A 24000-nucleotide genomic window follows, 5' to 3' on the forward strand; every position below is an offset into this window, starting at 1 on the left:
CAAAACTCATCTCTTAACTCTGCTATCATGCCATCTCTTTTTTTTTCTCTCTTTTTTATGTAGGAAGGACACTGGCCAAGGGCAACAAAAATCTGATAAAAAAAATGCCCACTGAAATGCCAGTCCCATAAAAGGGTCAAAGCAGTGGTCAAAAATTGATGGATAAGTGTCTTGAAACTAATATCATTTCTCAATATTAGTTTGTCACCATCCTTACAATCATTACTTGCATGTACATAAATTAGGATGGTGTTAAAGACTCATGAAGTGGAAACCAGCAATATACATATAACAAAGACCATCATTTTCAATATACTTCATTTAGTGTCCTCATCATCTTTTATAGTATGGATGGCTTATGAATCTCTCCCACTTTTTGAAGATCTATTCTCTCATGTCTTCCTCCACACACAGTCTCCAGGTCTTCTATCTCCAACTCTAATGCTTTTCTCAATATCTGGCCCTCTTCCTTCCTCCTGGTAACTCAAACCCTGGAACTGACACTCCTGACCTCTTCTGAACTGCATAAACTACAATGACTCACTTTTGGGATTGTTTTGGCCTTGGTGTAAATTCTTATTCTTGTCTTTCTTGTTCAGTTTGACCTCAGTCCTTTCAGGTAATTTTACTTTCCTTTTTATTCTCTTGTCTCTCCTCTTCTCAAGCACTTTTAATTTTTTGGCCAGTTTAGCTTCCTTCTTCTTAGTTGGATGGTCCCACTTCTTGTTTCTATTCTCTGTAAATAGCCAAGGAGTATATTTCATTTACACGTTCAATAAAATCAGTGAAGACAAATCCTGTTCAACATGCATGAGGTTCCCACTCTATGCTATTTTTAGTTAAAAGATTTGATATAGTGCTAAAATCAGGTACCCAAACCCAGAAACATGGCCTGTATAAACTTGATAACACAAAGTTGGTGGAGAATGCAGTGGAGTGGATTGTGTAAAATAATTATATATTCTTAAGGCAAAGCAAGAAGGAAAGCATGAAACACAACATCAAGGTGTGGCAGTCTTTGGTACAAGCTCAGAGCAGTGTGTGTGTGTGTGTGTGTGTGTGTGTGTGTGTGTGTGTGTGTATGCAGGGGGTGGGGGGGGAAGAAGAAGGATGAAATCTGCCCAGTCCCTCATGTTCACAACTGTATGTAAAACAGGAAAACAGGTCATTCAACTTACTTCTTAATTCACCAAGAATTCTGCTATACTTTTCCTGGAGCTGGTCTAGATCTGCAGTACTCTCTGCAGGGTCAACATCAACTGTGAAAACAAATGAGACAAATAAACTCAAGATGTCAAAAGTAAATGATAATAAATGATAAAATTTTTTTTTTAAACTACCCTGTGCTGTATAAGTGGGCATGATTCACAGTTGCTGCTGCTGCTGCTGCTGCTGCAACAACTACTGGTAATCCTGATTATTTTTCTTTCCTCAATGCAGTGGCCACTACAGAGGGGTCTCCAATTATTCCTGTGCCAATTCTCTCTCTCTCTCTCTCTCTCTCTCTCTCTCTCTCATTAAGGTAGCTACTCCAGCAGTCATCCAATATTCTCAAACTCACAACATCCACCCTACTTTTCAAAATTAAAAATTAAAGCAATGCAATACATCAAAATACAAACTCTGTCTCACATGATTCTTAACTTACACTTTATCATGAGTCCAGTTCCATGAAAATTACCAAGACGTACCTTTTTGTCTCTTACTGGTAGGCTCGGATTCCTCTTGTTTCCTCTTATTTTCATTTTTCCTTTCCTTGCCTTCTGCTGAAATGAGCAAAAGAGTGTAACATCTGATTCAAGCATCACAAGTCTTTTAACTTCTGAAATATTAACTTAAAAAGTCTAAAATATGACTAATCTTCATAAGAAAATGACCATTACAGACAGACAGCACGGAATCAAAGGGCATGACAGGATGTGTGGATACAAGTCTAATAAAATATATGATGAAATGTTTCTCAGCTACTGAACTATATGCAACTCACCCTTTATCTCTGACTCAGGGTCTGGTTCTTTGCTCTGGAGAGGAAGTGGCAGCCACCTTAACAAATTGGATATGAATATGTTTTCTTTCAACACGGCAGCTTCAATCTGGAACACAATCAGGATAAATCAATATAAGAGTGACTGACTGAAATATCAATCTGAAGGTGCCAATCTCAATTGAATCAAAATTTGTGATCTAATTATTCACTCTTCACTGAAAGTGACAAAATAAATTTCCACAAGACTACCACAAAGCAGGTACCTATGGTAACACACTTCTTCAACTCCAGGATGAGCACGCAGCCACCCACCTGTGCTGTGTTGGTGAGGTCGGCCACAATGTCAGAGGAGCTGTCTGGGATGCAGCCGCTGTCAACACTCTCGGCTAAGTCTTCCACCTCCACCTCCTTGGTTGCATTACTCTTCACCTCTTTATTAACAGCATTTTTCTTGACTTTCTTTTTATTCTTCTTAAATTTCTTTCCCACATGGTTTGTTGCAATGATGTCATTCATTCTTTCCTGCAGTAGTTGTTACTTCTGCAACTGTAACAAATGAATTAGAAAATATATTCTAGAATATTCAAGAACACAAAGAATCATTACATAATATATTGAATTTTGTGTAGGAATTAATTAAAATCTGGACCTGCTAAGGCAGGGAGAATTTTTGAGTAATAACTTTGCAAAGGTTTGTCCTGCTCCTAATCACAGTTCTGGCTGCACCTGCCCTCACAGAAAGGTCTGACGGGAAGCATATATGTAATGTTCAGCCACTCAGTGATCACTTAACACTCGACCAGTCTCCCCATTTAATATTTTAGATAACAGAAAGTTTACAGCTCTCAAGTACAACTCTTACTGCTCCCACAAAGTTGGCAAGCTACATGGAATCTGCCCTAACATCTGGAAGTGACAGAACCAGCTGTGAGCCTGTGAACTTTGCCTGAAAATGACTACATAAACAGTGAGATTTTTTTTTTACCTTTCAATCTTAACACTGTTTTCCACAAATAATTTCCTACGTCAATATAGTATTGTACATTTATTGTCAAATTGTCAAACATTGTTACAACCAACTTATGGGGATCCCTAGCCAGGAGAATATTATGTCAGTACATAAAGAGCTGCACATAATAACTACAGACATACTAAGACAGTCAACTTACATAACCTCATGTAATAACCTACAACTGAGGGAGTCAGCACCCCAGCTGGAACCCCGTAACTCCTGCTGCACCGATCTTTGAACATGCTGTGGAAACAAATAAGAATAGCAAAGACTTCTAATCTCTGCCTACTTACTTGGAGTGACTATTTATTTCAAGACATAAATATGATGTCTTTCCTACTCGTGACCAACACAATGAAGAGATATGCAGTGAAATCAATGAACTCAATTAATTCATATCTAACCTAACTTAACCTTGCCCTCCGATGAGGACGCTAATGTTACTTCAATATTGTCACTTGTTAAGGTCTGGCGTGCCATCAGATGCTGGCTGGCCCACACTCTGCCCCAGGCCATTCCCTGCTATGCCAACTACCAGCTGGAGCCCCGACAGGTGAGAGCCAGATGATAACAATGCTAATGAGACTAATCACCCCACCACAGCATAGCATCAGGAGTGATGCTCGCCACCCACAGACACGCAGCGACTCTAAAAACACACCCAAACACAGCCCTCCAAAACATGTTCCTTTCATAACGACACACACAGAGCACTGCCAGGTGCCCGCTGTCTTTCCTCACCTCTCTTATTCACTGAGATACACCTACCCTCTGTTGCCAATCACCAATGCCTTCAGAGGGTCAGCACGACGCAAGGCAATCCAGTAATCCAGTACCAGTCTGCTGGCTGTTCCCTCACACATGTGTTGTCGCCGCCGCCATGACACGTTTTCCTCTGCCCGTAATACTTGAAATGCATCGATCCACATTTTTAAGCAATATATCGCAAATTCTTCAATTTTCGTAATTTAATATTTTTTCAAACAATTAATGTTAAATAATCTTGCCACCTTTATTCTTCTTTGTTATTTATTCCTCAAAAATATGCATTCGATTTTTTTAGTTTCTGTTTATCAGTGAGATGATTGAGTTCTACAAGATTCTCTTAATTAATATCAACGTTTTATTCTCATCATTTACTTTATGTACCTGTTTCTGTTAGTTTTTATTATTTTTCTCGCTCTATTAGGTCTCGGTCTTGGTCCTGAGCCTGGAAATATGGTTGTCATGGCAACGGCGTCCCTGCCACTGTGTCTATTCAGTAACAACTCAGTTCTCAAGATCATGGCCACTGATCCAGAGGCAGTGGAGCCTTCTCGCCTGCCTGACACATCGCTGGGTCCTAAGGGCACGAAGATCAGGGAGCAGCTTCGCAATAATGTAGACGAGTCAGTGATAATAACACTGTATGGTTGACACATGCGATTGTGTTTACAAGAGACTGTTTTCTTCCCCGATTCTCTTCATTTACCTTTTCTCTTTTTTTTTCTTTTTTTTTTACACTTTTTCAGAAGGATTTCTCTTCCCTTTTATTTTATTTTCAAGTTCTGGTTTTCTAGTTCTTTCCTTTTCCCTTTCTGGAGTTTGGTCAAGTTTTTTCCTCCAAGTTGTTGTTGTTGTTGTTGTTGTTGTTGTTGTTGTTCTTCTTCTTCTTCTTCTTTCGAGGGTTTTTTTCTGTGCATGCCGAATAAGGAACCCCATTCTCAAACGTTCTGGTTTCACATCTCTATTACTTTTAACAGACTCCAGTGAAAGTCAGTGGGAGGGTTTTCAAGAAGTTTTCATAATTCTAGTGAGGATTTAAATAGAATTCTGCATCATTAAGAGGTAAAAAGAAAAAAAATCACAAGAGATTTTCTTTACTAATCATCTCTGCATTTCAAAATATGGGCCAAGAAATCTCTAAGAATTTTGTTGTTTATAAAACCACACACACACACACACACACACACACACACACACACACACACACACACACACACACACACACACACACACACACACACACACACACACACACACACACACACACACACACACACACACACACACACACACACACACACACACACACACACACACACACTCACACACACACTTCAGCCTTTTTATGACTTTTTTGTCACACCATTTCTTAATAACAATTCATTCTAAGACATTCCTTTTTGTTCTGTAGCCACCTCTAACTATTACACTGGCTACAAACTGGAAAATCTATTCTTCCAATCTCTTCCTTCCTTGTTATGGATGTTTGCAAGGACTCTGTGCTGTGTTTTTCGTGATATAATTTGTTCCATGTGGCATTCAAAAGGGCAAGCTTTCACTTCCACCCGTCTTCACTAGTCGCGTCTATCCCGCAGGTCTGAGCTGAACAAGGACATGACCTGCGAGGAGGAGGCCGTGGTGCGGGCTGGGGAGGCTGGCCACGCCCTCACCGCCTCCCTGCACGCCCATGAACGCGACCTCCACGGCCTCGTCAAGCACGGTTGCACTATGGTGAGATAAGAGACCAATGACAGTAACCAGTATTCTCAGTCATTCATCCCTTTTTTTTTCGGTGAGCTCTGGAACTCCTTGCCTGCCTGCTTCTGTACTTCGTCCTTCCTATGACTTGAACTCTTTCATGGGGGAGATTTCAAAAACACTTATCCACCAATTTTGGAGGATTTGACTGCTATGGAATTTCCTCAACCTTCAAAAACGATCTGGTTCAATTCTACAGCACAGTTTGAAAAAAAATACCACTCGTTGCAAAAGAAGCAGTTAGTTAAGTTTCTAGAGTTTATTGTTTTTAAAGGAGCCCTTTAAAATTCATGTAAAGCTCCTTGGATAAAGAAACGTGTTATGTCATTAGCAGTTAAAGGGCAAAGTAAGATGTATGATGAAAGGTTCTTCTCAGGTGGGTAACGTGGAGGTGGCGGCGCTAAGCTGGGAGGTGCGCGCCAGGGTGGAGAGCGAGGGGCGCAGGGAGGAGTGGCGGACAAGGCTGGAGGAGGACTCACACAAGACACATGACGCCCTGCACCGCATCCAACAATACTGGGAGGAGGTGGTGGGGCTGAGCGTGCCTGAGGACCTGCACCAAGGACTGTGCCAGCTGCAAGGTTAGTGTTGTGTTGGTGTTATCCTGCTGCGACACGTTAATATAAAAAAAATATATATATAATAATAATAATAATAATAAAAATAAGTATACAGTGTTACTTGCCAGTTAGTTTGTCTGATGGAGTGAAAGTAGTGCTTTCTATTAAGATGTACTGTACATACATATAGCTAGGCAGTCCTTCCCCCCGCCCCCTCCCCCTCTCTCTCTCTCTCTCTCTCTCTCTCTCTCTCTCTCTCTCTCTCTCTCTCTCTCTCTCTCTCTCTCTCTCTCTCTCTCTCTCTCTCTACCTACCTACCTAGCTCCTACATACTAGATTGGACGCAAGAGCTGACGGACCAGAAGATCCAGATCGTGACGGGGCTGAGGGACGAGCTGGGCACCTTGGACGCTGCCTACGAAAGCGAGCTGCAGCAACAGGCGAGGCAGAGAAGGGAGCTGTTGAGGCGCATCACGGAACATGTCTCCGAGCTGCACCACACCTACCGCGACGCCCTCAGAGCTGTGCAGGTGTGGAGAGAGAGAGAGAGAGAGAGAGAGAGTGTGTGTGTGTTCAGTGGCTTTTGAAAATAGTAGTGAGAGAGCAAAGCGTTTGTTTCTTTTGCTCTCTCTCTCCCTCTCTCTCTCTCCTCCGCCTCTATCTACGGCCACCTCACTCACGCCCGTGCATCGCCTCAGGCCGTAGCGGACAAGGAGCGCGCCGCCCTTGTGCAGCACTACGGGAACATGTGGGACCAGGCGGTGGCGGGCCTTGACGAGCAGCTGCAACGCCTCCTGCACGAGCGTCTGCACAACAGGACCTCTCGCCTGGACCAGATCATCGAGCTCAAGCTGCACGGGGCGGCGGAGCACATGGCGGCGATGGACAAGCTTGACACTGACATTGAAAAGGTACAAATTAGGGCTCAAATTCTCAAAAGTTTCTGAGCCTCATCTCGATTGCTTTTAATTGGCTTTAGTGGAAGTTATCGGTGTTTCCATGATTTTATTGCAGTAATGGTTTAGCATGCCCTAGTGGAAGGTATTCTTATTTCAACTAAAGCCTTTTGAAAGTGGTGGAGGTGCAGCGCAGAAGTGTTTCAAAATATGGGCCTCTTTGTGACAGGTGCTGGTGGAGGTGATGCGGATGAAGGCGGCGCAGCAGGTGGAAGAGAGCCAGCTGCGGTACAGTCAGCAGGTTCTACAGCAGCAGTACCGAGAAACCACCGCCCTTGTCAGCGAGGCGCGCCGCTCCCTCAACGCCCTCACGCCCATCCTCAACACCTACAGGAGGAAGGTGAGCCCACACGAGACTGAATTCCATACGAGAGAGAGTAAAATGCTAGTCTACCAGGCCAGCTCAGCACCAGATCTCGATGTCCCTATCATGGTGCAATGAACTTTTCTATTAGTATTCAAGAGAGAAAGGTAAGCCAGTAAATGACAAGTCTATATTATGAGAGTTCAAAACGTACTTCTAACGGACCATCCCAGATCAGTTCTTTATGTCCTTGGCACGGTATAATGAGCTCTTCTATAAGTATTGGTACTCTCTCTCTCTCTCTCTCTCTCTCTCTCTCTCTCTCTCTCTCTCTCTCTCTCTCTCTCTCTCTCTGGTCTCCTTTCAAAAATATAACATTTGGTTTTCTGAGTGCAAATATGGCCAGTTAATAAAAAAAAATAATAATTCTTTCCTCATATATACTCGTATTATTAGTGTTTTTCCTCTCTCTATTTTACGTGTTCCGTTTATTTCTTCATGCCGCTATTAACCCGTCCCTTGAAGTCAGAGGCGGCTGATGCTGGGCGGGCGGCGCGGGAGCAGGCTGCGGTGCGGGAGGCTGCCAGGTTGCGTCAAGTGAGCCAGCAGCACCGCGGGAGGCTGGCACACATCTCGGCCCTCTTCACCCGCCAGGCACGCTCCCTCTCCCTCATGCATTACCGCGCCCTTCGCTCTCACGTCATGCAGGTTGGTGGAATTACTATACTGCTACTACTACAACAACAATAACAACTACTACTACTACTACTACTACTATTACTACTGTTAATAATAATACACCTGCTATCTTTTTATAACTAGGTAATGAAATGCAATTGCTTTATTAATATTTTCATTGTTATCCTATTTCGTGTTATAATAATGATATGTATTACCCGTATTCGTTATCACGTGTGTTTACTCTTCCGGTACTTCTGTTTCTCTGATCTGTTGTTGTGTGTCCTCTATCTTACTCTTTATGTAATCCAACTCTCTTTAATACATTGTTAAACACCGCTTCTTCGATCAGCGAGGTTAAGCAACGAAGGGTTTGGTTAGGACTTGGATGGGTGACCGTATTATAATTGTGTGTGCGTGTGTCTGTGTGTGGCAGGTGCTGGAGGTGGAGCGGGCCATCCAGCAGGGGGTGTTAGCGAGGGACTGGGTGGAGCCGGACCTGCAGCCCTTAGATGACCTGAGCCCTGCGCCCAACCCCCGCCACACCTCAGCTCTCGCCGCCGCCACCAGGATACTCAGGCCCCCGGCAGGTGAGTCCTCCGTGCATGCTTGGGGTGTGATTCAGACGCGAGTGAAGAGAGATGAATAACATGAGATAAAAGAGTAGTTCAAGTATAAGTATTGTTAGTAAATGTGCTGTTTTTGTGAGTGTGTTATGTAAAATGAGTTGTTGGTTCTTATTTTTCGTGATTTCAGTGTGTGATTTTGTTTTAGTGCTACGAAAGGCTACTACTACTACTACTACTACTACTACTACTACTGCTGCTGCTGCTGCTGATGCTGCTGCTACTACTACTATTACTATTACTACTACTTCTGCTGCTGCTGCTACTACTACTATCATTACAAGCTTTCTCTCTCATTCTTGTCATGCATGTGTATATTTTTGTGTAGGCAATGTCGCAACTCACCAGGAACAGATCATGAATACAGGCCGCGACAGAGGTCACTGACTCCACTCATGCTCCATCTACCACCGCCACCACCACCACCCGCTATAATATCGCTACTACTACTACTACTACTACTACTACTACTACTACTACTACTACTACTACTTCTACTACTACTACTACTACTACTACACTTGTATATACCTCCTTCTTCATAATTCTCCTTCTCCTAGTCCTCGTCCTCGTTTCCCTCTTCATTGTCTCCCTCTTCGTTCTTCTGATCATCTTCCTCCACTCGTCCTCCTCATTCTCCTCCTCTCTTCTCTATCTTGCCATACAGCTACAGAAAAGGCAAAATCATATGCATAACTTGAACAAATAACTTCGCATTAGACTTTTTTTTTATTTCACCCTTTTCTTTTACTTGTATAAACGTGTAAACTCACTCTCTTATCCTTCTCCTCCTGAACACACCTCCCCTTCTCTCTCTCTCAAGCAAACTACCAAGAGACGCACGCAAACATCTTCACTTTCTCTTTCAGACAGACCAGCAAGAGACACAAACTCCCTTACCTTTCTCCTCCTGAACACATCTCCACTTTCTCCTTCAGCCAAACCAGCAAGGGACACTACAACAGAACACCTGAGAGGCGCCTTGGTTGTGATGGGAGAGGAGCACGTTCCTGAAGACGGAGAGGAGGACGAGGACAGCCGGGGACCCTCTGTAGGCGACGAAGGACAGGAGGAACTTTATCGTTTGAGGGAAGTGTTCCTTACTCGCCTGGCACGGGAGGCTGTCTTTCTTCTCAATACAGACGCGGCGCACTTGGCGGAGCACGACCCTCTGCTGACCCTCGAGCACGTCTTCTGGGTGAGGGTCTTGCTGTCTGTCTGGTCATTTGAGAGACTGGATTCTTAAACGTTCTGGCGTATAATCTTAGTTACGTTAAACAGGCGGTGATGTACGTTATTGAGGTTGTGATAGTTTAATAGGCTCTAATGGAAGTTATTGGGGGTTTTCAAGAGTGTTTTCGGGATTCCAGTGGGAGTTTAATAGGCTCTGTTGAAAGTTATTGGGATTTTCAGGTATTTTCGTGATTCCAGTGGTAGTTAAACAAGCTCCGTTGGAAGTTACTGGGATTTTTCAAATGTTTTCGTAATTCCAGTTATAAGTTTAACAGGTTGTATTGTAAGTTATTGGGGTTTTCAAAAGTGTTTTCGTGATTCCATTTAGAGTTTAACAAGCTCATGATTCATGTTATAGTTTAACAAGCTTTAATTCTCTCTCTCTCTCTCTCTCTCTCTCTCTCTCTCTCTCTCTCTCTCTCTCTCTCTCTCTCTCTCTCTCTGACCGCTGCAAACACTGTCATGCACTTCCGCACTCTTCACAACAGTTCCTGGTCACACAGGGCTCTCCGTGTCAACGAAACAAGCCTTTACCTGTACTTTGAGCTCCTCGTCTCGTTGTGGCCTCGCAGTGTCCTTTACTCTTCCCTCCCTCTCACACTCTCCTTCCCCATTTCTTACCGCCTCCCCCTACGCTTACTCTTTCCTCTCCCCTCTCACTCTCCCTCAGCTGTCTGTCCTTTATTCCACAAACTAGCAACATAACTGACTTAGTCTATCTATTTATCTACCTTTCTGTCTTTCTGTTTATATGTTTATCTATTTATCAATCTGTCTGTCTGTGTCTGTCTGTTTGTTTGCCTGTCTGTCTATCTCCTTCCTCCATCCATCGCTATTTCTTTCCTCAAATGACACTAAGAGCCTATTAAAAGTCATTCATTCTCAAATTTATCTTCTCTAAACGTCTAATTATCTTTTTTTTTTCTTTTTCTGGTGTCTTTATTTGTTTGTCCCCCATCCACCGCTATTTCTTTCCGCCTGTCACCTCTCTTCCACCACCACCACCACCACCACCACCTGACCATTGCATAATCCCCGCACAGGAGCTGAGTATACACACGGAAGCGGACGTGGCGAAGCTGTTGCGTCAAGCAGAGAGGTACCACGCTCATCGGTTGCCACGACCTCGCCTCAGGTGGGTAATAGATCCTCCCTCCCTCTCTCTCTCTGTCTCTTCCCCTCCCTCCTCTCTGCCTCCTTTTCTGGTAATACTGACGTCAATCCTGGGTATAAAATGAATACAAATGACAATGATTCTGTGAGTGCGAGTGTTTGTCATGCTTGTTGAGTTGTTAATGATGTGGTTTTGTTGACCTTTCAGGGAACACGATGGCACTGCGGAGGATGAAGGCGCCGACGGGAAAGACGACAATTATTGGATAGGTTGTTGTTGTTGTTGTTGTTGTTGTTGTTGTTGTTGTTGTTGTTGCGGTGGTGGTGGTGGTGGTGGTGGTGGTGGTGGCATAGCTGTTGTTGTTGTTGCTGTGGTAGTGGTGGTGGTGGTGGCATAATTGTTGTTGTTGTTGTTGTTGTTGTTGTTGTTGTTGTTGTTGTTGTTGTTGTTGTTGTTATTACTATTATTCCTCATATTTCTCGTCTTTCTCTTCCTGCTTCTCCTTCTCCTCTTCCTCCTCCTCTTTCTCTTCCTCCTCCTCCTCCTCCTCCTCCTCCTCCTCCTTCTCCTTCTCTTCCTCCTCCTTCTCCTTCTCTTCCTCCTCCTCCTCCTGCTTCCTTCTCCTCCTCCTCCTCCTCCTCCTAATCCTCCTCCTCCTCTTCTAATCATTCTCAGCCGTGTCCGTGACCTCATCTGTTCTCACCTGTTTCAGAATCAGAGAGCGAGGAACTGTTTACCCCAGAGGACGTTCTCAGTATTCTGGTCACCTTCTGTACTGCCAGGTTTGTGTGTGTGTGTGTGTGTGTGTGTGTGTGTGTGTGTGTGTTAGGCCTGTATTCAGAAACACCTTGCTCTCTCATTACGAATGTTTCCAGTGGTCACAGAGATGGCTAACCGGGCTTCCAAGTGTTTCTCCTATTGATAATGCAGAAATCTTGTTAATCTGGCATTAGAGCCGTAAAAACATCCTTTAAAACCAATGTAACTTCATCTAGAGCATTTTGAAAGTGGAGATCCAGCGCAGAAATGTTTCAGAAACCGCTGTCATTCCTCCCACAGAAACTCGAACGTCGGGATGAAAGCTAAGACAGGGGACGAGATGGGACCCGATCATATGTACGCCCAGGAGGGGGACGAGGCTGCCCGCTGGAGGATCTTCGTGGACAATCTGTACAAGAGGACGCGTCTGTGGGCCACCATCAAGGACGCCCTCACGCAGTACCGGGACGTGCTCACCGGTAAGGAAGTCCCAACATTAGCGTTTTCATCAGAAGTTAGGTTAGGTTTATATTACTTCAGTTAATTGGTTTCACTCTTGATTCCTTCACTATACAGATCACGATAAAAAAAAAAGTTTTATCTAGAGTTTACTGCGACTTGAACTCTACCTAATCTGTCTAATCCTTTAAAGCTTCCTCAGTACTGATAACCTGATTATTGAGTCTTCATTCATCTGCCGCTCTGAGAATATATTCCTTCCTGTCTATTCAAAATCAAACTTTGTCAAGCTTGAATCTATTATTTGTACAAGTATATAAGTAATAGTCACTCCCAATGTTTGTCGTTTCCCTCACTTCTCTAACATTCTGTGTGTGTGTGTGTGTGTGTGTGTGTGTGTGTGTGTGTGTGTGTGTGTGTGTGTGTGTGTGTGTGTGTGTGTGCAGGTCGTCTGGAGGAGTCACAGCGGGTGGAACGTCTGAGGCGCGAAAATGCTGAATTGAGGTTCCTGCTGCAGAGTGTGGCCGCTGACATACAGTGAGTGTGTCCCGCCACGTCCCTCGCCTTGCTGGTGTGCTGGGTTGTTGAGGTCCGTATACTGAAACGCTCAGCTCCCTCGCCCCGACAATTTTCAGAGGCCACACGGATGATTAGCTTTCTTCTCAAGTGTTTACCGTGTTAGTAGTGTAGAAATTTTGTTAATATGTCACTATAACCACAAAAAACATCCTTAAAAACACGTGTAACTTTAAGTAGAGCCTTATGAACGTAATGGAAGTGAGGCACAGGAGTGTTTCAGAATATGGTCCTTATTATTACACTTGCAGAAAACAAAGCCATACATAAAAGATCCTCCAGTGACATACCCACTAGTGAAACAATCTAACTGTTGGTCTTGAGTACTTAGTCTTCTATTTACCGTGGCGGAACGAGGGGTGCAAAAACTGGGGGGGCTCTCTCTGTTGGGGGGTGAGAGAGGGACAGGTCCATGTACTGATGGCCATAAAGAACTACAATATAAGGAAGATAATGGACAAAGATCACACTTACAATTCTGCCGCTGCTGTTGTGCTCGTACGTGTGGCAGATTTCATTCATCTCACGCATCATTACTCGCAGGCAAAAGACAAACTTTCGGACTACAATTTCGGATTATAGTTAACAATTATGCTATGTGTACTTTAGTCTTACGTATATTAAAGGTGTTATTTAAATGTTTGTTGCCTTACCCACATGTTATTGTAAACACATTCAAGAGTATGATGTTTCTAACACTACTTCCTATTTTTTCATCAGTATATGTATTACCAACTTGTCTAGTTATTCAAAGAGGCGGTGCCACTACCCTGATATGGGAGACACCATGGGGGGCACAGCAAGACTCTGCATCGTGAGACTACCCATAGCGTAACTAAGCCTCCTGAACCACCTTGATTTAGACAGCTTCATGCGTCATTTCCCCTCGGCCAGTCTCATTATATGGAAAAAAATAAATAAAAATCTGTCTCTATAGCAGGTCAGGAACACACAAGTCGTTGCTTGACAACACAAAAAGTACCACACACTCATACACACATTTTATCCCCATTGGTCCCTGATGGAAAGGTTACAGTCTCGTGGACCACCATAAAGATAGTAAGTCCGCAGTCTCCACTCCAAAACTCATCTATAAAGACGCATGAATTTTTTGTATCCAGATACTTTTATGTGTCATGCTCCAGGCTGGCAACCTAGCTGCCATCGCTAGAGAGGCAGAATTGTCCGTCTCAACATATGCATGGGGAATGAAGCCAAGAAGGGCAGCTTGTCGCCTTGCTATTGTCATGGTCAATAGCATCCCAAACCCATGTCTCATGAACCTCTTGTCTATCATCAACTTGGCCACGTCTCCTGGGGGACCTGAGCAAATCCAAGCCATTGGTATCTCCTCGTCTCCAGCGACAGGAAGGTTCTCTGGGTCTACTATTGCCTCCTGTTTACTGGTTGGGTCCTGGTACACTCCTATGTAAGGCACTCCTTCTGCCATCCTGTACATGAGGTCGAGGGGTATACCACCGTAATTGGCATTCTCCAGGAGGTGACGAACGCCTGCCCTGCCCAGCATGCACACACGGAACCCAGCAGCGACCCTGTTCATTGCAGATTATATGTATTCTTAACGTGATTTTGCAGCTGCATGTCACGGAGCTTTGTTTTGGTTTGCTTATGTGCTTTTGACAGGATCTAGTGGGTGTTATAGGGGTCTTCAAGGGTGTTTTCTAGGGTTATAGTCATGGTTACTATTGTTTTTAATGTATTTTTTAATTGTCTTCACACACACACACACACACACAGACAACCACACAGCCACGCCACCTTACCTGAGTGTGAGCGTGTCCAGGTGAGCGTCATAGGTGAAGGTGAAGCAAGTCATTAGCCGCACCTTCACTCCCTTCTCATGCATCAGCCTCACCAAGGGGTCGGCAGCGTAGGGAGGAACGTGGTGGAGGAGAAGATGGGTCCTGTTCGTGTCCTCCCAGTCAATCAAGGGTGAAGATCTCAGAACTTCTACAACAGTGCCAACTTCCTTCTTCAGGCAGAATATTCCGATGTGTTGTGTGTGTGGGGTTATCTGACAGAGAGAGAGAGAGAGAGAGAGAGAGAGAGAGAGAGAGAGAGAGAGAGAGAGAGAGAGAGAGAGAGAGAGAGAGAGAATCATTTAACCAGTCCAGCTGTCACTAGCGTCAGGCTCACTCGTTCAGCCTCACTAGCTCAGTCTGTGTCACTCCCTCCTGCACAGTACGGTGAGTGAGTCTCTACTAGCTAGGGGGACGAAAAAAAAAATGCTACTTGTGAAAAGGGAAACGAGTGGATACTCGGGAGAGTTGTTTAGCTCAGCCTCACCAGCCCGGCCTGACTCACCTCATTCCTGCACAGAACAGTGACCGAGTGTGGCCTGTCCCGCAGTACGTAGAAGGTGTCATGAGTGACCAGGCCCTGTCCATGCTGTATCAGGTTGTTGTACACCTGTCGGCGGGAGGACGGAGAGAGATTTAGCCTTGCCACATAAGAACATAAGAACATAAGAAATAAGAGAAGCTGCAAGAAGTCATCAGGGCTACACGTGGCAGTCCCTGTATGAAATATACCTACCTGTTTCCACCTATCATCCATTTCCATAAATCTGTCTAATCTTCTCTTTAAGCTCCCTAATGACTCAGCACTAACAACTTGATTACTGAGTCCGTTCCTTTCATCTATCACTCTATTTGAGAACTAATTCCTTCCTATCTCTTTCTTAAACCTAAATTTTTCAAGCTTGAACCCGTTATTTCTTGTTCTTTCTTAGTTACTGATCCTAAGAATTTTGCTTATGTCCCCCTTGTTATAACCCTTATACCACTTAAAGATTTTCATCAGGTCCTCTTTTAACCTACGTCTCTCTAAAGAATGTAAATTTAACAGCTTCAGTTTTGCTTCGTAAGGAATACTTCTCATCCCCTGTATCATTTTAGTCATTCTCATTTGTACTGATTCTAATAGACTTATATCTTCCTTGTAATATGGGGACCAGAGTTGCACAGCGTTGTCTACATGAGCGCCAAATATAACTTTAATATTGCTTCGAAACTCTTACTTTTAATTACCACTCCTAAAAAAATAATCCCAATATCTTATTTGCCCTGTTTCTGGCCTCTCTGCATTGCTTTCTTAGATGGAGTTCAGAGCTAACTGTAACTCCCAAATTTTTTTTCGTACCCTGAACCTACCAGAGCTTCGTTGTTTTTAGTGTACCTACTGTGTGGGTTTCCTCTACCTACGGTAAGTACTTTACATTTGTTGATATTAAGCTGCATCTGCCATCTGTCTGTCCATTCGTTCATCATATCCAAATCTGCCTGCAAGGCGATGGCATCCAAATCTGATTTAATTAATCTACCTATCTTCGTGTCATCCGCAAATTTACTGACATCACAACTAATTTCACTATCCGAGTCATTGATATATATTAAAAAACAATAATGGCCCTAATACTGATCCCTGTGCCATCCCACTAATTACTTGACCCCACTCGGATTTAGAGCCGTTTATTACAACTCTGTCGCCTGTCGCTTAGCCACGACGTTATCCAGTGTAACACCTTCCCATCTATCCCATGCGCCCTAACCTTTCCCAGTAGCCTCTCATGGGGTGCCTTGTCAAACGCTTTACTAAAGTCCAGATATAGGATGTCATAACTATCACCATTACCTGCCGCCTGGTAAACTTTACTGTAAAAACTTAACAAGTACGTCAGGTTCTTCGTGAACCTGACACCTGCCGAAACGATAATTACTCCCAGTGAGGTCTAAAGCACTGTTCAGGGGGTGCTGTGAACTTATCATTAAACCCAGCTGTGACCTCACTGAACGTTTCCCTTTGTGTCTCACAACACAAGGGGGTAGTCACAGCCTGCCCTCTAAAGACAACTCTCTTCCTCCACACAAAACTACAAGCACCTAATAACACACACACCCTTCACTCAAAAAATTTTAAAATCATGGCGACTCCTACACCAGCCTCGGAGTCCCCATCTGGGGAGGGGACCATAAATGTCCCCAGGTCGGACTGCCTTTCCGTCGACGACCGTAAGTGTCTTGACACCCCCCTCAACTTTTTCTTCATTAACTTCTGCAACATTCGCGGTCTAAGATCTAATTTTCAATCTGTAGAACACCACCTCTCCTCTTCTAAACCTCATCTTCTTTTCCTCACTGAAACTCAGGTGTCTGAGGCAACTGACAATAGCCCCTTTTCTGTTCCCTCCTACTTTCTCTATCCTCATTTTCGATCCAAAGCTGGATGCTGCGTTTATGTGCGCAATGACTTAACCTGCTCTCGTGCCCACGCTCTTGAATCTTCCGAGTTTTCCACCATCTGGCTACGACTACAGAGTCATTCTCATACTAAATTTATCTGTGCTGTATACCTCTCTCCTAACTCCTCTGACTATAAGAAATTCTTTGACTACTTAACTTCCAAAGTGGAGCACATTCTGACCCTCTTCCCTTTTGCAGAGATCTCCATTCTTGGAGACTTCAATGTTCACCACCAGCTTTGGCTTTCCTCTCCCTTCACTGACCATCCTGGTGAACTAGCCTACAACTTTGCTATCCTCCATGACCTAGAGCAATTGGTGCAACACCCTACTCGTATTCCTGACCGTCTTGGAGATACGCCCAACATTCTTGACCTTTTCCTGACCTCTAATCCTTCTGCTTATGCTGTCACCCTTTCTTCTCCGTTGGGCTCCTCCGATCACAATCTCATATCTTTATCTTGTCCTATCACTCCAATCCCTCCTCAGGATCCCCCTAAGCGAAGGTGCCTCTGGCGTTTTGCCTCTGCTAGTTGGGGGGACCTGAGGCGGTATTTTGCTGATTTTCCTTGGAATGACTACTGCTTCCGTGTCAGAGACCCGTCTTTGTGTGCTGAGCGCATAACAGAGGTGATAGTGTCTGGCATGGAGGCGTACATTCCTCACTCTTTTTCTCGTCCTAAACCTTCTAAACCTTGGTTTAACACAGCTTGTTCTCGTGCTATACATGATAGAGAGGTGGCCCACAAAAGGTACTTAAGCCTTCCTTCACCAGAATCTCATGCACTTTATATTTCTGCCTGGAACCATGCCAAGTCTGTTCTCCAACTAGCCAAAAACTCCTTCATTAACAGAAAATGTCAAAACCTTTCAAGATCTAACTCCCCTCGTGATTTCTGGCATCTAGCCAAAAATATCTCCAATAACTTTGCTTCTTCTTCTTTCCCTCCTCTACTTCAACCAGATGGCACCACTGCTATCACATCTATTTCTAAAGCTGAACTCTTTGCTCAAACCTTTGCTAAAAACTCTACCTTGGACGATTCTGGGCTTGTTCCTCCCTCTCCTCCACCCTCTGACTACTTCATGCCTCGTATTAAAATTCTTCGTAATGATGTTTTCCATGCCCTCGCTGGCCTAAACCCTCAGAAGGCTTATGGACCTGATGGGGTCCCTCCTATTGTTCTCCGAAACTGTGCCTCCGTGCTTGCACCTTGCCTAGTCAAACTCTTTCAGCTCTGTCTGTCAACATCTACCTTTCCTTCTTGCTGGAAGTTTGCCTACATTCAACCTGTTCCTAAAAAGGGTGACCGCTCTAATCCCTCAAACTACCGTCCTATTGCTTTAATTTCCTGCTTATCTAAAGTTTTTGAATCTATCCTCAACAGGAAGATTCTTAAACATCTATCACTTCACAACCTTCTATCTGATCGCCAGTATGGGTTCCGTCAAGGCCGCTCTACTGGTGATCTTCTGGCTTTCCTTACTGAGTCTTGGTCATCCTCTTTTAGAGACTTTGGTGAAACTTTTGCTGTTGCCTTGGACATATCAAAAGCCTTTGATAGAGTCTGGCACAAAGCTTTGATTTCCAAACTACCCTCCTACGGTTTCTATCCTTCTCTCTGTAACTTCATCTCAAGTTTCCTTTCTGACCGTTCTATTGCTGCTGTGGTAGACGGTCACTGTTCTTCTCCTAAATCTATTAACAGTGGTGTTCCTCAGGGTTCTGTCCTGTCACCCACTCTCTTCTTATTATTCATTAATGATCTTTTAAACCAAACTTCTTGTCCTATCCACTCCTATGCTGATGATACCACCCTGCACTTTTCCACGTCTTTTCATAGACGTCCAACCCTTCAGGAGGTAAACATATCACGCAGGGAAGCCACAGAACGCCTGACTTCTGATCTTTCTAAAATTTCTGATTGGGGCAGAGCAAACTTGGTATTGTTCAATGCCTCAAAAACTCAATTCCTCCACCTATCAACTCGACACAATCTTCCAGACAACTATCCCCTCTTCTTCAATGACACTCAACTGTCCCCCTCTTCTACACTGAACATCCTCGGTCTGTCCTTTACTTATAATCTGAACTGGAAACTTCACATCTCATCTCTAGCTAAAACAGCTTCTATGAAGTTAGGTATTCTGAGACGTCTCCGCCAGTTTTTCTCACCCCCCCAGCTGCTAACTCTGTACAAGGGCCTTATCCGTCCATGTATGGAGTATGCTTCACATGTCTGGGGGGTTCCACTCATACTGCTGTTCTAGACAGGGTGGAATCAAAAGCTTTTCGTCTCATCAACTCCTCTCCTCTAACTGACTGTCTTCAGCCTCTCTCTCACCGCCGCAATGTTGCATCTCTAGCTGTCTTCTACCGCTATTTTCATGCTAACTGCTCTTCTGATCTTGCTAACTGCATGCCTCCCCTCCTTCCGCGGCCTCGCTGCACAAGACTTTCTTCTTTCTCTCACTCCTATTCTGTCCACCTCTCTAACGCAAGAGTTAACCAGTATTCTCAATCATTCATCCCTTTCTCTGGTAAACTCTGGAACTCCTTGCCTGCTTCTGTATTTCCACCTTCCTATGACTTGAATTTTTTCAAGAGGGAGGTTTCAAGACACTTATCCACCAATTTTTGACCACTGCTTTGACCTTTTTAGGGACTGGCATTTCAGTGGGCATTTTTTTTTATTAGATTTTTGTTGCCCTTGGCCAGTATCCTTCCTACATAAAAAAAAAAAAAAAAAAAAAAAAATGCTGTGACTGATTTATCATGTTATGTTCACCTAAATGCTCCTTAACGTTCTTCGCTATTACTGACTTCATTATTTTACCTACAACAGAAGTAAAGCTAACAGGGCTAATATTAGACGTTAAAGTTTTATCTCCTTGCTTAAAGATGGGTACTACATTAGCTTGCCTCTACATTACTGGTACCTCACCTAACTCAAATGATTTCCTAAAGTGTTTCCTAAAGACAGAAACCAGCGGTTCACTAATAATCGCTTTGCATTCCTTAAGTACTCTGGGATATATATCATCTGGTCCTGGTGTCTTGAACTTTTAAGCCTATCTCCTGTTCCACTTTCTCTTTAGTTACGGTAATATCTGTCAGCTTCTCATTCTCTTCTGCTCTAAACATCTGTTCACTGTTCGGCATTTCCTGCATGTTTTCCTGGGTGAAGACAGTTAAAAATACTCATTCAGAATTTTTACTAATCTCTTCGCCCAGAACTTACCAACTCACCATTTGCTGCCTTTAATGGACCTATTGTTTCTCTGTTCTTCGTTCTGTATACCTGATAAAATCCCTTGTGGTCCGTCTTCGCCTGGCTGGTTACCTTTAATTCATATTTGATTTTAGCTTACCTCGTTAACCTCCTGACTGTTCTAATTCATTATATTGTGGCCTTAAAACCTCTTCCCCTGCCTTTAATCTGTTATACACACATCTCTTCCGCCCTATGTAATGTTTTAACCTAGTCATCCACTGTGATCTTATTGCTCCATTAGGGTTGTTTACTAATGTATGTAATTTATCAACGAAATAGTGTTTTTTGCTTCTGAAAGTTTCCTTCCATTTTAATCTGTACCTAATTTTAGAATGGTCATTGTCACCTAGCTGTCTTAGCTGCCCCTGCGTGCCTGCTTCCTCCCTGTTAGTTAGAATTAAATCTAAAATATTATTCCCTTAAATCTAAAATATTATTCATTAGAATATTATTCATGTTGTGATATGCACCAATTCACTGTATGAAGAAATCTTCATACAGTATGAAATCTTTATAAACATCAACAAGAAACTGGTAAAAAATCAAATCTCTTGGCGGAAGAACAGAAAGAAATTTATACTTTTCACTGTGAAATGCAACAATTCACAGCACTAAGACCAAGTTATGAAATCTCCATAAGCATCGGCAAGAAAGAAAGTGATAGAAAATAAAAGACTAAGCAGCTTCTAGCCAGTATAATGTTTGGACGTGGCTCAGCTAATGCACCCGGGGTCGCTGGGTCCGCGGCCTGCCGGTACCGTGACGCAGTGGGGTAAGTACATAAGACCATAAGAAATAAGGGAAGCTGCAAGAAGCGACCAGGCTTACACGTAGCAGTCCCTGTATGAAACACACCTACCTATTTCCATCTGTTATCCCCATCCATAAACTTGTCTAATCTTCTCTTAAAGCTCTCTAGTGTCCTAGCACTAACACTAAGTAGGTCAGTTAGGTGAGTAAGCCAGGCAGAAGAGTAAGTATCCCTGTCTTACCGTAACACAATCTGTCAAGTGAGTCAGCCAGGTGAATGAGTAAGCCAGGTGAGTAAGGCAGATGAATAATCCAGGTGAGTAAGTGAGTACCTATCTTACCGTGATACAGACAGGCAGGTGATTCAGCCAGGTGAAGGAGTAAACTAGGTGAGTCAGTCAAGTAAATGAGTAATCCAGGTGAGAGAACCAGGTAAGTGAGAGTACACTTGTCTTAATGAAACACAATCAGGCAGGTGAATAAGCCAGGTGAATGAGTAAACCAGGTGAGTAAGCCAGTCAGCTGAGTGAATGAGTAAGTGAGTACATCTGTCTTACCGAAACACAGTGAGGCAGGTGTGGTTTGACCCTCTCAGCCCACAGCAGGTGTTCCTGCTTGGTGAGCAGAGGCACTAGGCACGCGGAGGCACTCATCCCTGCAAGCACTGTGTCGCCAAAGGAAAGGAGAAGAAAAGCGAGTTTTACCACTCATTATTACGCCAATTAAAGGCTATTGATATCAGTATATCTTACCCTTTATCTTCTTATAAGAGAGAGAGAGAGAGAGAGAGAGAGAGAGAGTCATTTAACCAATCCAGTTGCCAATAGCGTCAGCCTCACCAGCTCAGCCAATCTCACTCCCTCCTGCACAGTAAGGTGAGTCTCGACTTAGCTAGGAGGACGAAAACTAAAAAACAAACTAAAAAAAAAAATATATATACATATATATATATATATATATATATATATATATATATATATATATATATATATATATATATATATATATATATATATATATATATATATATATATATATATATATATATATATATATATATAATAGAATAAAGTAAAAAGAGAAAAAAAGAAAAAGATCTTAAAAAGTTAACTTCAAGGTCAACAGCAAATCAGCAAGAAGATAATGTGTAGCAAATATATAAGAGGGTTTTGAAAGTATTAATCTTAAATTATCGAGGAATAAAAGAAAAGTAGTTAATCTCCAAGCCTGTGAAGGTTGGTTTACGGCAAACAGTAGTCTTTATATAGTTGGTTACTATTGCGAGTCACTATTAGGTCCAGAAACGGGATAGGGCCATTGCTTTCAGTGTCATAAGTGAATTCAATATTAGGGTGTTTAGAATTTAAATAATTTAAATTTAGGGATGTGCTGGGTGTTTAAATAAAAGGAAGGTGTCATTAACATATCTCCAACAAAACATAGGTTTAAACTCATTAGGGCATTCATTTAACCACTTGGTTTCATGATGACAAAGAAAAACGTTAGCAAGAGTTGGGCCAAGACAAGAACCTATAGCCACACCGTCAACTTGGACATGTAATTTATGATTAAACAAAAAAGGGGAGTCTTTGATACCCAAGTCAAGGTTAATGAATTGTTTTTTTTAGTATAATATTAAGCGTCATGGTCCTTAAACATAACATTACAAATTATTTGAATGGTTTCATCAAGGTTTCATTCAAATAATTTCAGTGACCCTTCAATCTCGTTTTCTTTTAACTCTCGTAATCTAAAGCATTTGTAGTTCTCAAAACTTTCTTTGTTTTAGATAAATATAGAGAAAATTGTATTATATTTTAAGTTGAATACAAAAGATATATTTAAAAAATGAATAAAATACATAATAGATACCATAGTTCTTTAAGAAAACAAAAGTAATTTTGAGAAAGCCTTGTGTTTCCTACTTGCCGTGAAAATATCAATATTTGACAACAGAAGCAGACGACGCTTACACCTGCAGCTGGAGGAGGTAAAGAGGAGCTTTCATGCATCATTGCCTCTCCTCTAGTCCTGGTGATGAATAAAATACTGCAGTCCACAGTAGGCCTCACCTGGCGGGGCGGGGGGCGGGGCACCCTGTGAGCCGCGGCACTGAGAGGGTCTCGCCGCCACCGCCTCCCTGCACCCTGCCTCCCTGCTGCCACTGTTCCCCGCCCCTGCCGCCTCTGCCACCGTGATGTACTGTGCTTCTCATTTCCATTCCAATGTGTTTCAGTTATATGGTGGATGTTTGCTCCATTATTCAGTCAATTATGTTCATCCCAAGGTCTGCTCGTGAAATGTCATGTTATGTGCATGTTGCTTGTATTGTTTATTCATCATGAGTATGGCAGACTGTTATGTGTGTGTGTGTATGTGTGTGTGTGTGTGTGTGTGTGTGTTATGATGCATGACTGTTACGTTTATTTGATCTTTATATAGCTCAGGATTCCTTTCATGGTCAGCATACATCTGCTGTGAAGTTGGCAAGGCCCACAGATCGGTAAAGGACACTGTCATTGGTTTCTTTGCACTGTCACACACTCTACATGTGCGTGAAAGTGTGCCGTGGGACAGATGGGGTGTGTAGGGGCAGGTGGAGTGTGGCCATGTGACTGGTGACATGCCTGGTGTGTTAATATTGGCAGTGTTTGGAGCTCCTGTGTGCAGACATGATACAGCAGTGCTCTGATGGTGCTGGTTCTCCTCAGTGCATGTTGTTATTATGATACGGGAATTATTTGGTTTTCAGTGTGTGGTGCCTCTGCTGGTCACTGCATGGAAACACAGAGACATTGATTTGAAGGCACTGGACAGGTTACATCCACCATAAGAAACCTTTGAATCCATGACTTGGAGCCACAGTGCCTGAGACATCAAGACCATAACAGTCGTCAGGTCCCAGAATGATGCTTGAGGTCTTTGTG

General features: G+C 43.2%; 4 protein-coding genes and 1 long non-coding RNA gene across 13 annotated transcripts in view; 2 read left to right on the forward strand and 3 right to left on the reverse strand.

Moving 5' to 3' along the window:
• Positions 1-3905, reverse strand: part of LOC135104060 (surfeit locus protein 6 homolog) — an 8324-nt gene extending 4419 nt beyond the window's left edge. The window contains exons 1-6 of one of the 6 annotated variants that reach the window (XM_064010948.1): positions 3768-3905; positions 2300-2533; positions 1988-2093; positions 1692-1763; positions 1179-1259; positions 545-736 (exon numbers count right to left, since the gene is read on the reverse strand). In XM_064010948.1, the coding sequence (XP_063867018.1) occupies positions 545-736; positions 1179-1259; positions 1692-1763; positions 1988-2093; positions 2300-2503 (655 nt within the window). In that variant the 5' untranslated portion in view covers positions 2504-2533; positions 3768-3905. Of the gene's footprint in view, positions 1-544; positions 737-1178; positions 1260-1691; positions 1767-1987; positions 2094-2299; positions 2534-3740 lie in introns of all 6 variants that reach the window. The other 5 variants (XM_064010949.1, XM_064010945.1, XM_064010950.1 and 2 more) reach the window with 5 other exon arrangements.
• Positions 3906-4184: 279 nt separating this feature from the next.
• LOC135104061 (dynein regulatory complex protein 1-like) lies at positions 4185-13422 on the forward strand. The gene is made up of 14 exons (XM_064010951.1): positions 4185-4387; positions 5360-5495; positions 5899-6103; positions 6419-6612; positions 6781-6993; positions 7208-7378; positions 7868-8050; positions 8457-8610; positions 9585-9844; positions 10923-11014; positions 11201-11262; positions 11706-11775; positions 12053-12231; positions 12658-13422. The coding sequence occupies exons 1-14, from the start codon at positions 4218-4220 to the stop codon at positions 12750-12752; spliced, it is 2184 nt and encodes a 727-aa protein (XP_063867021.1). The 5' UTR covers positions 4185-4217; the 3' UTR covers positions 12753-13422.
• Positions 8494-9679, reverse strand: LOC135104066 (uncharacterized). The gene is made up of 3 exons (XR_010270292.1): positions 9547-9679; positions 9178-9313; positions 8494-8628 (listed from the first exon to the last, which is right to left on the reverse strand). It is a non-coding gene; the product is annotated as an uncharacterized LOC135104066 (long non-coding RNA).
• On the reverse strand, positions 12297-21786 carry LOC135104064 (uncharacterized). Its single transcript, XM_064010962.1, has 4 exons — positions 21631-21786; positions 15113-15217; positions 14572-14822; positions 12297-14340 (listed from the first exon to the last, which is right to left on the reverse strand). The coding sequence occupies exons 1-4, from the start codon at positions 21724-21726 to the stop codon at positions 13878-13880; spliced, it is 915 nt and encodes a 304-aa protein (XP_063867032.1). The 5' UTR covers positions 21727-21786; the 3' UTR covers positions 12297-13877.
• Positions 21787-21930: 144 nt separating this feature from the next.
• The window catches only part of LOC135104063 (CUE domain-containing protein 1-like), a 34353-nt gene continuing 32283 nt past the window's right edge, over positions 21931-24000 (forward strand). For 2 of the 4 annotated variants that reach the window (XM_064010953.1, XM_064010956.1), the window contains exon 1: positions 22991-23063. The gene's annotated coding sequence lies outside the window, so the exon portion shown is untranslated. Of the gene's footprint in view, positions 21949-22990; positions 23064-23143; positions 23273-24000 lie in introns of those variants that run through there. The other 2 variants (XM_064010955.1, XM_064010954.1) reach the window with 2 other exon arrangements.

Source organism: Scylla paramamosain, chromosome 10 (assembly GCF_035594125.1).
Source record: "Scylla paramamosain isolate STU-SP2022 chromosome 10, ASM3559412v1, whole genome shotgun sequence".
In the NCBI taxonomy this organism is placed as follows: domain Eukaryota; kingdom Metazoa; phylum Arthropoda; class Malacostraca; order Decapoda; family Portunidae; genus Scylla; species Scylla paramamosain.

What these genes read in the sequence shown, in the direction of transcription:
- LOC135104061 (XM_064010951.1), top strand. Translation starts at nt 4,218, where the DNA reads ATGGTTGTCATGGCAACGGCGTCCCTGCCACTGTGTCTATTCAGTAAC. An exon ending in CTTCGCAATAATGTAGACGA is followed by an intron (nt 4,388 to 5,359) that starts GTCAGTGATAAT and finishes TCTATCCCGCAG; the next exon opens with GTCTGAGCTGAACAAGGACA. An exon ending in TTCGCTCTCACGTCATGCAG is followed by an intron (nt 8,051 to 8,456) that starts GTTGGTGGAATT and finishes TGTGTGTGGCAG; the next exon opens with GTGCTGGAGGTGGAGCGGGC.
- LOC135104064 (XM_064010962.1), bottom strand. Translation starts at nt 21,726, where the DNA reads ATGAGTGCCTCCGCGTGCCTAGTGCCTCTGCTCACCAAGCAGGAACAC. An exon ending in ACCTGCCTCACTGTGTTTCG is followed by an intron (nt 15,218 to 21,630) that starts GTAAGACAGATG and finishes TCCCGCCGACAG; the next exon opens with GTGTACAACAACCTGATACA. An exon ending in CTGGACACGCTCACACTCAG is followed by an intron (nt 14,341 to 14,571) that starts GTAAGGTGGCGT and finishes TGCAATGAACAG; the next exon opens with GGTCGCTGCTGGGTTCCGTG.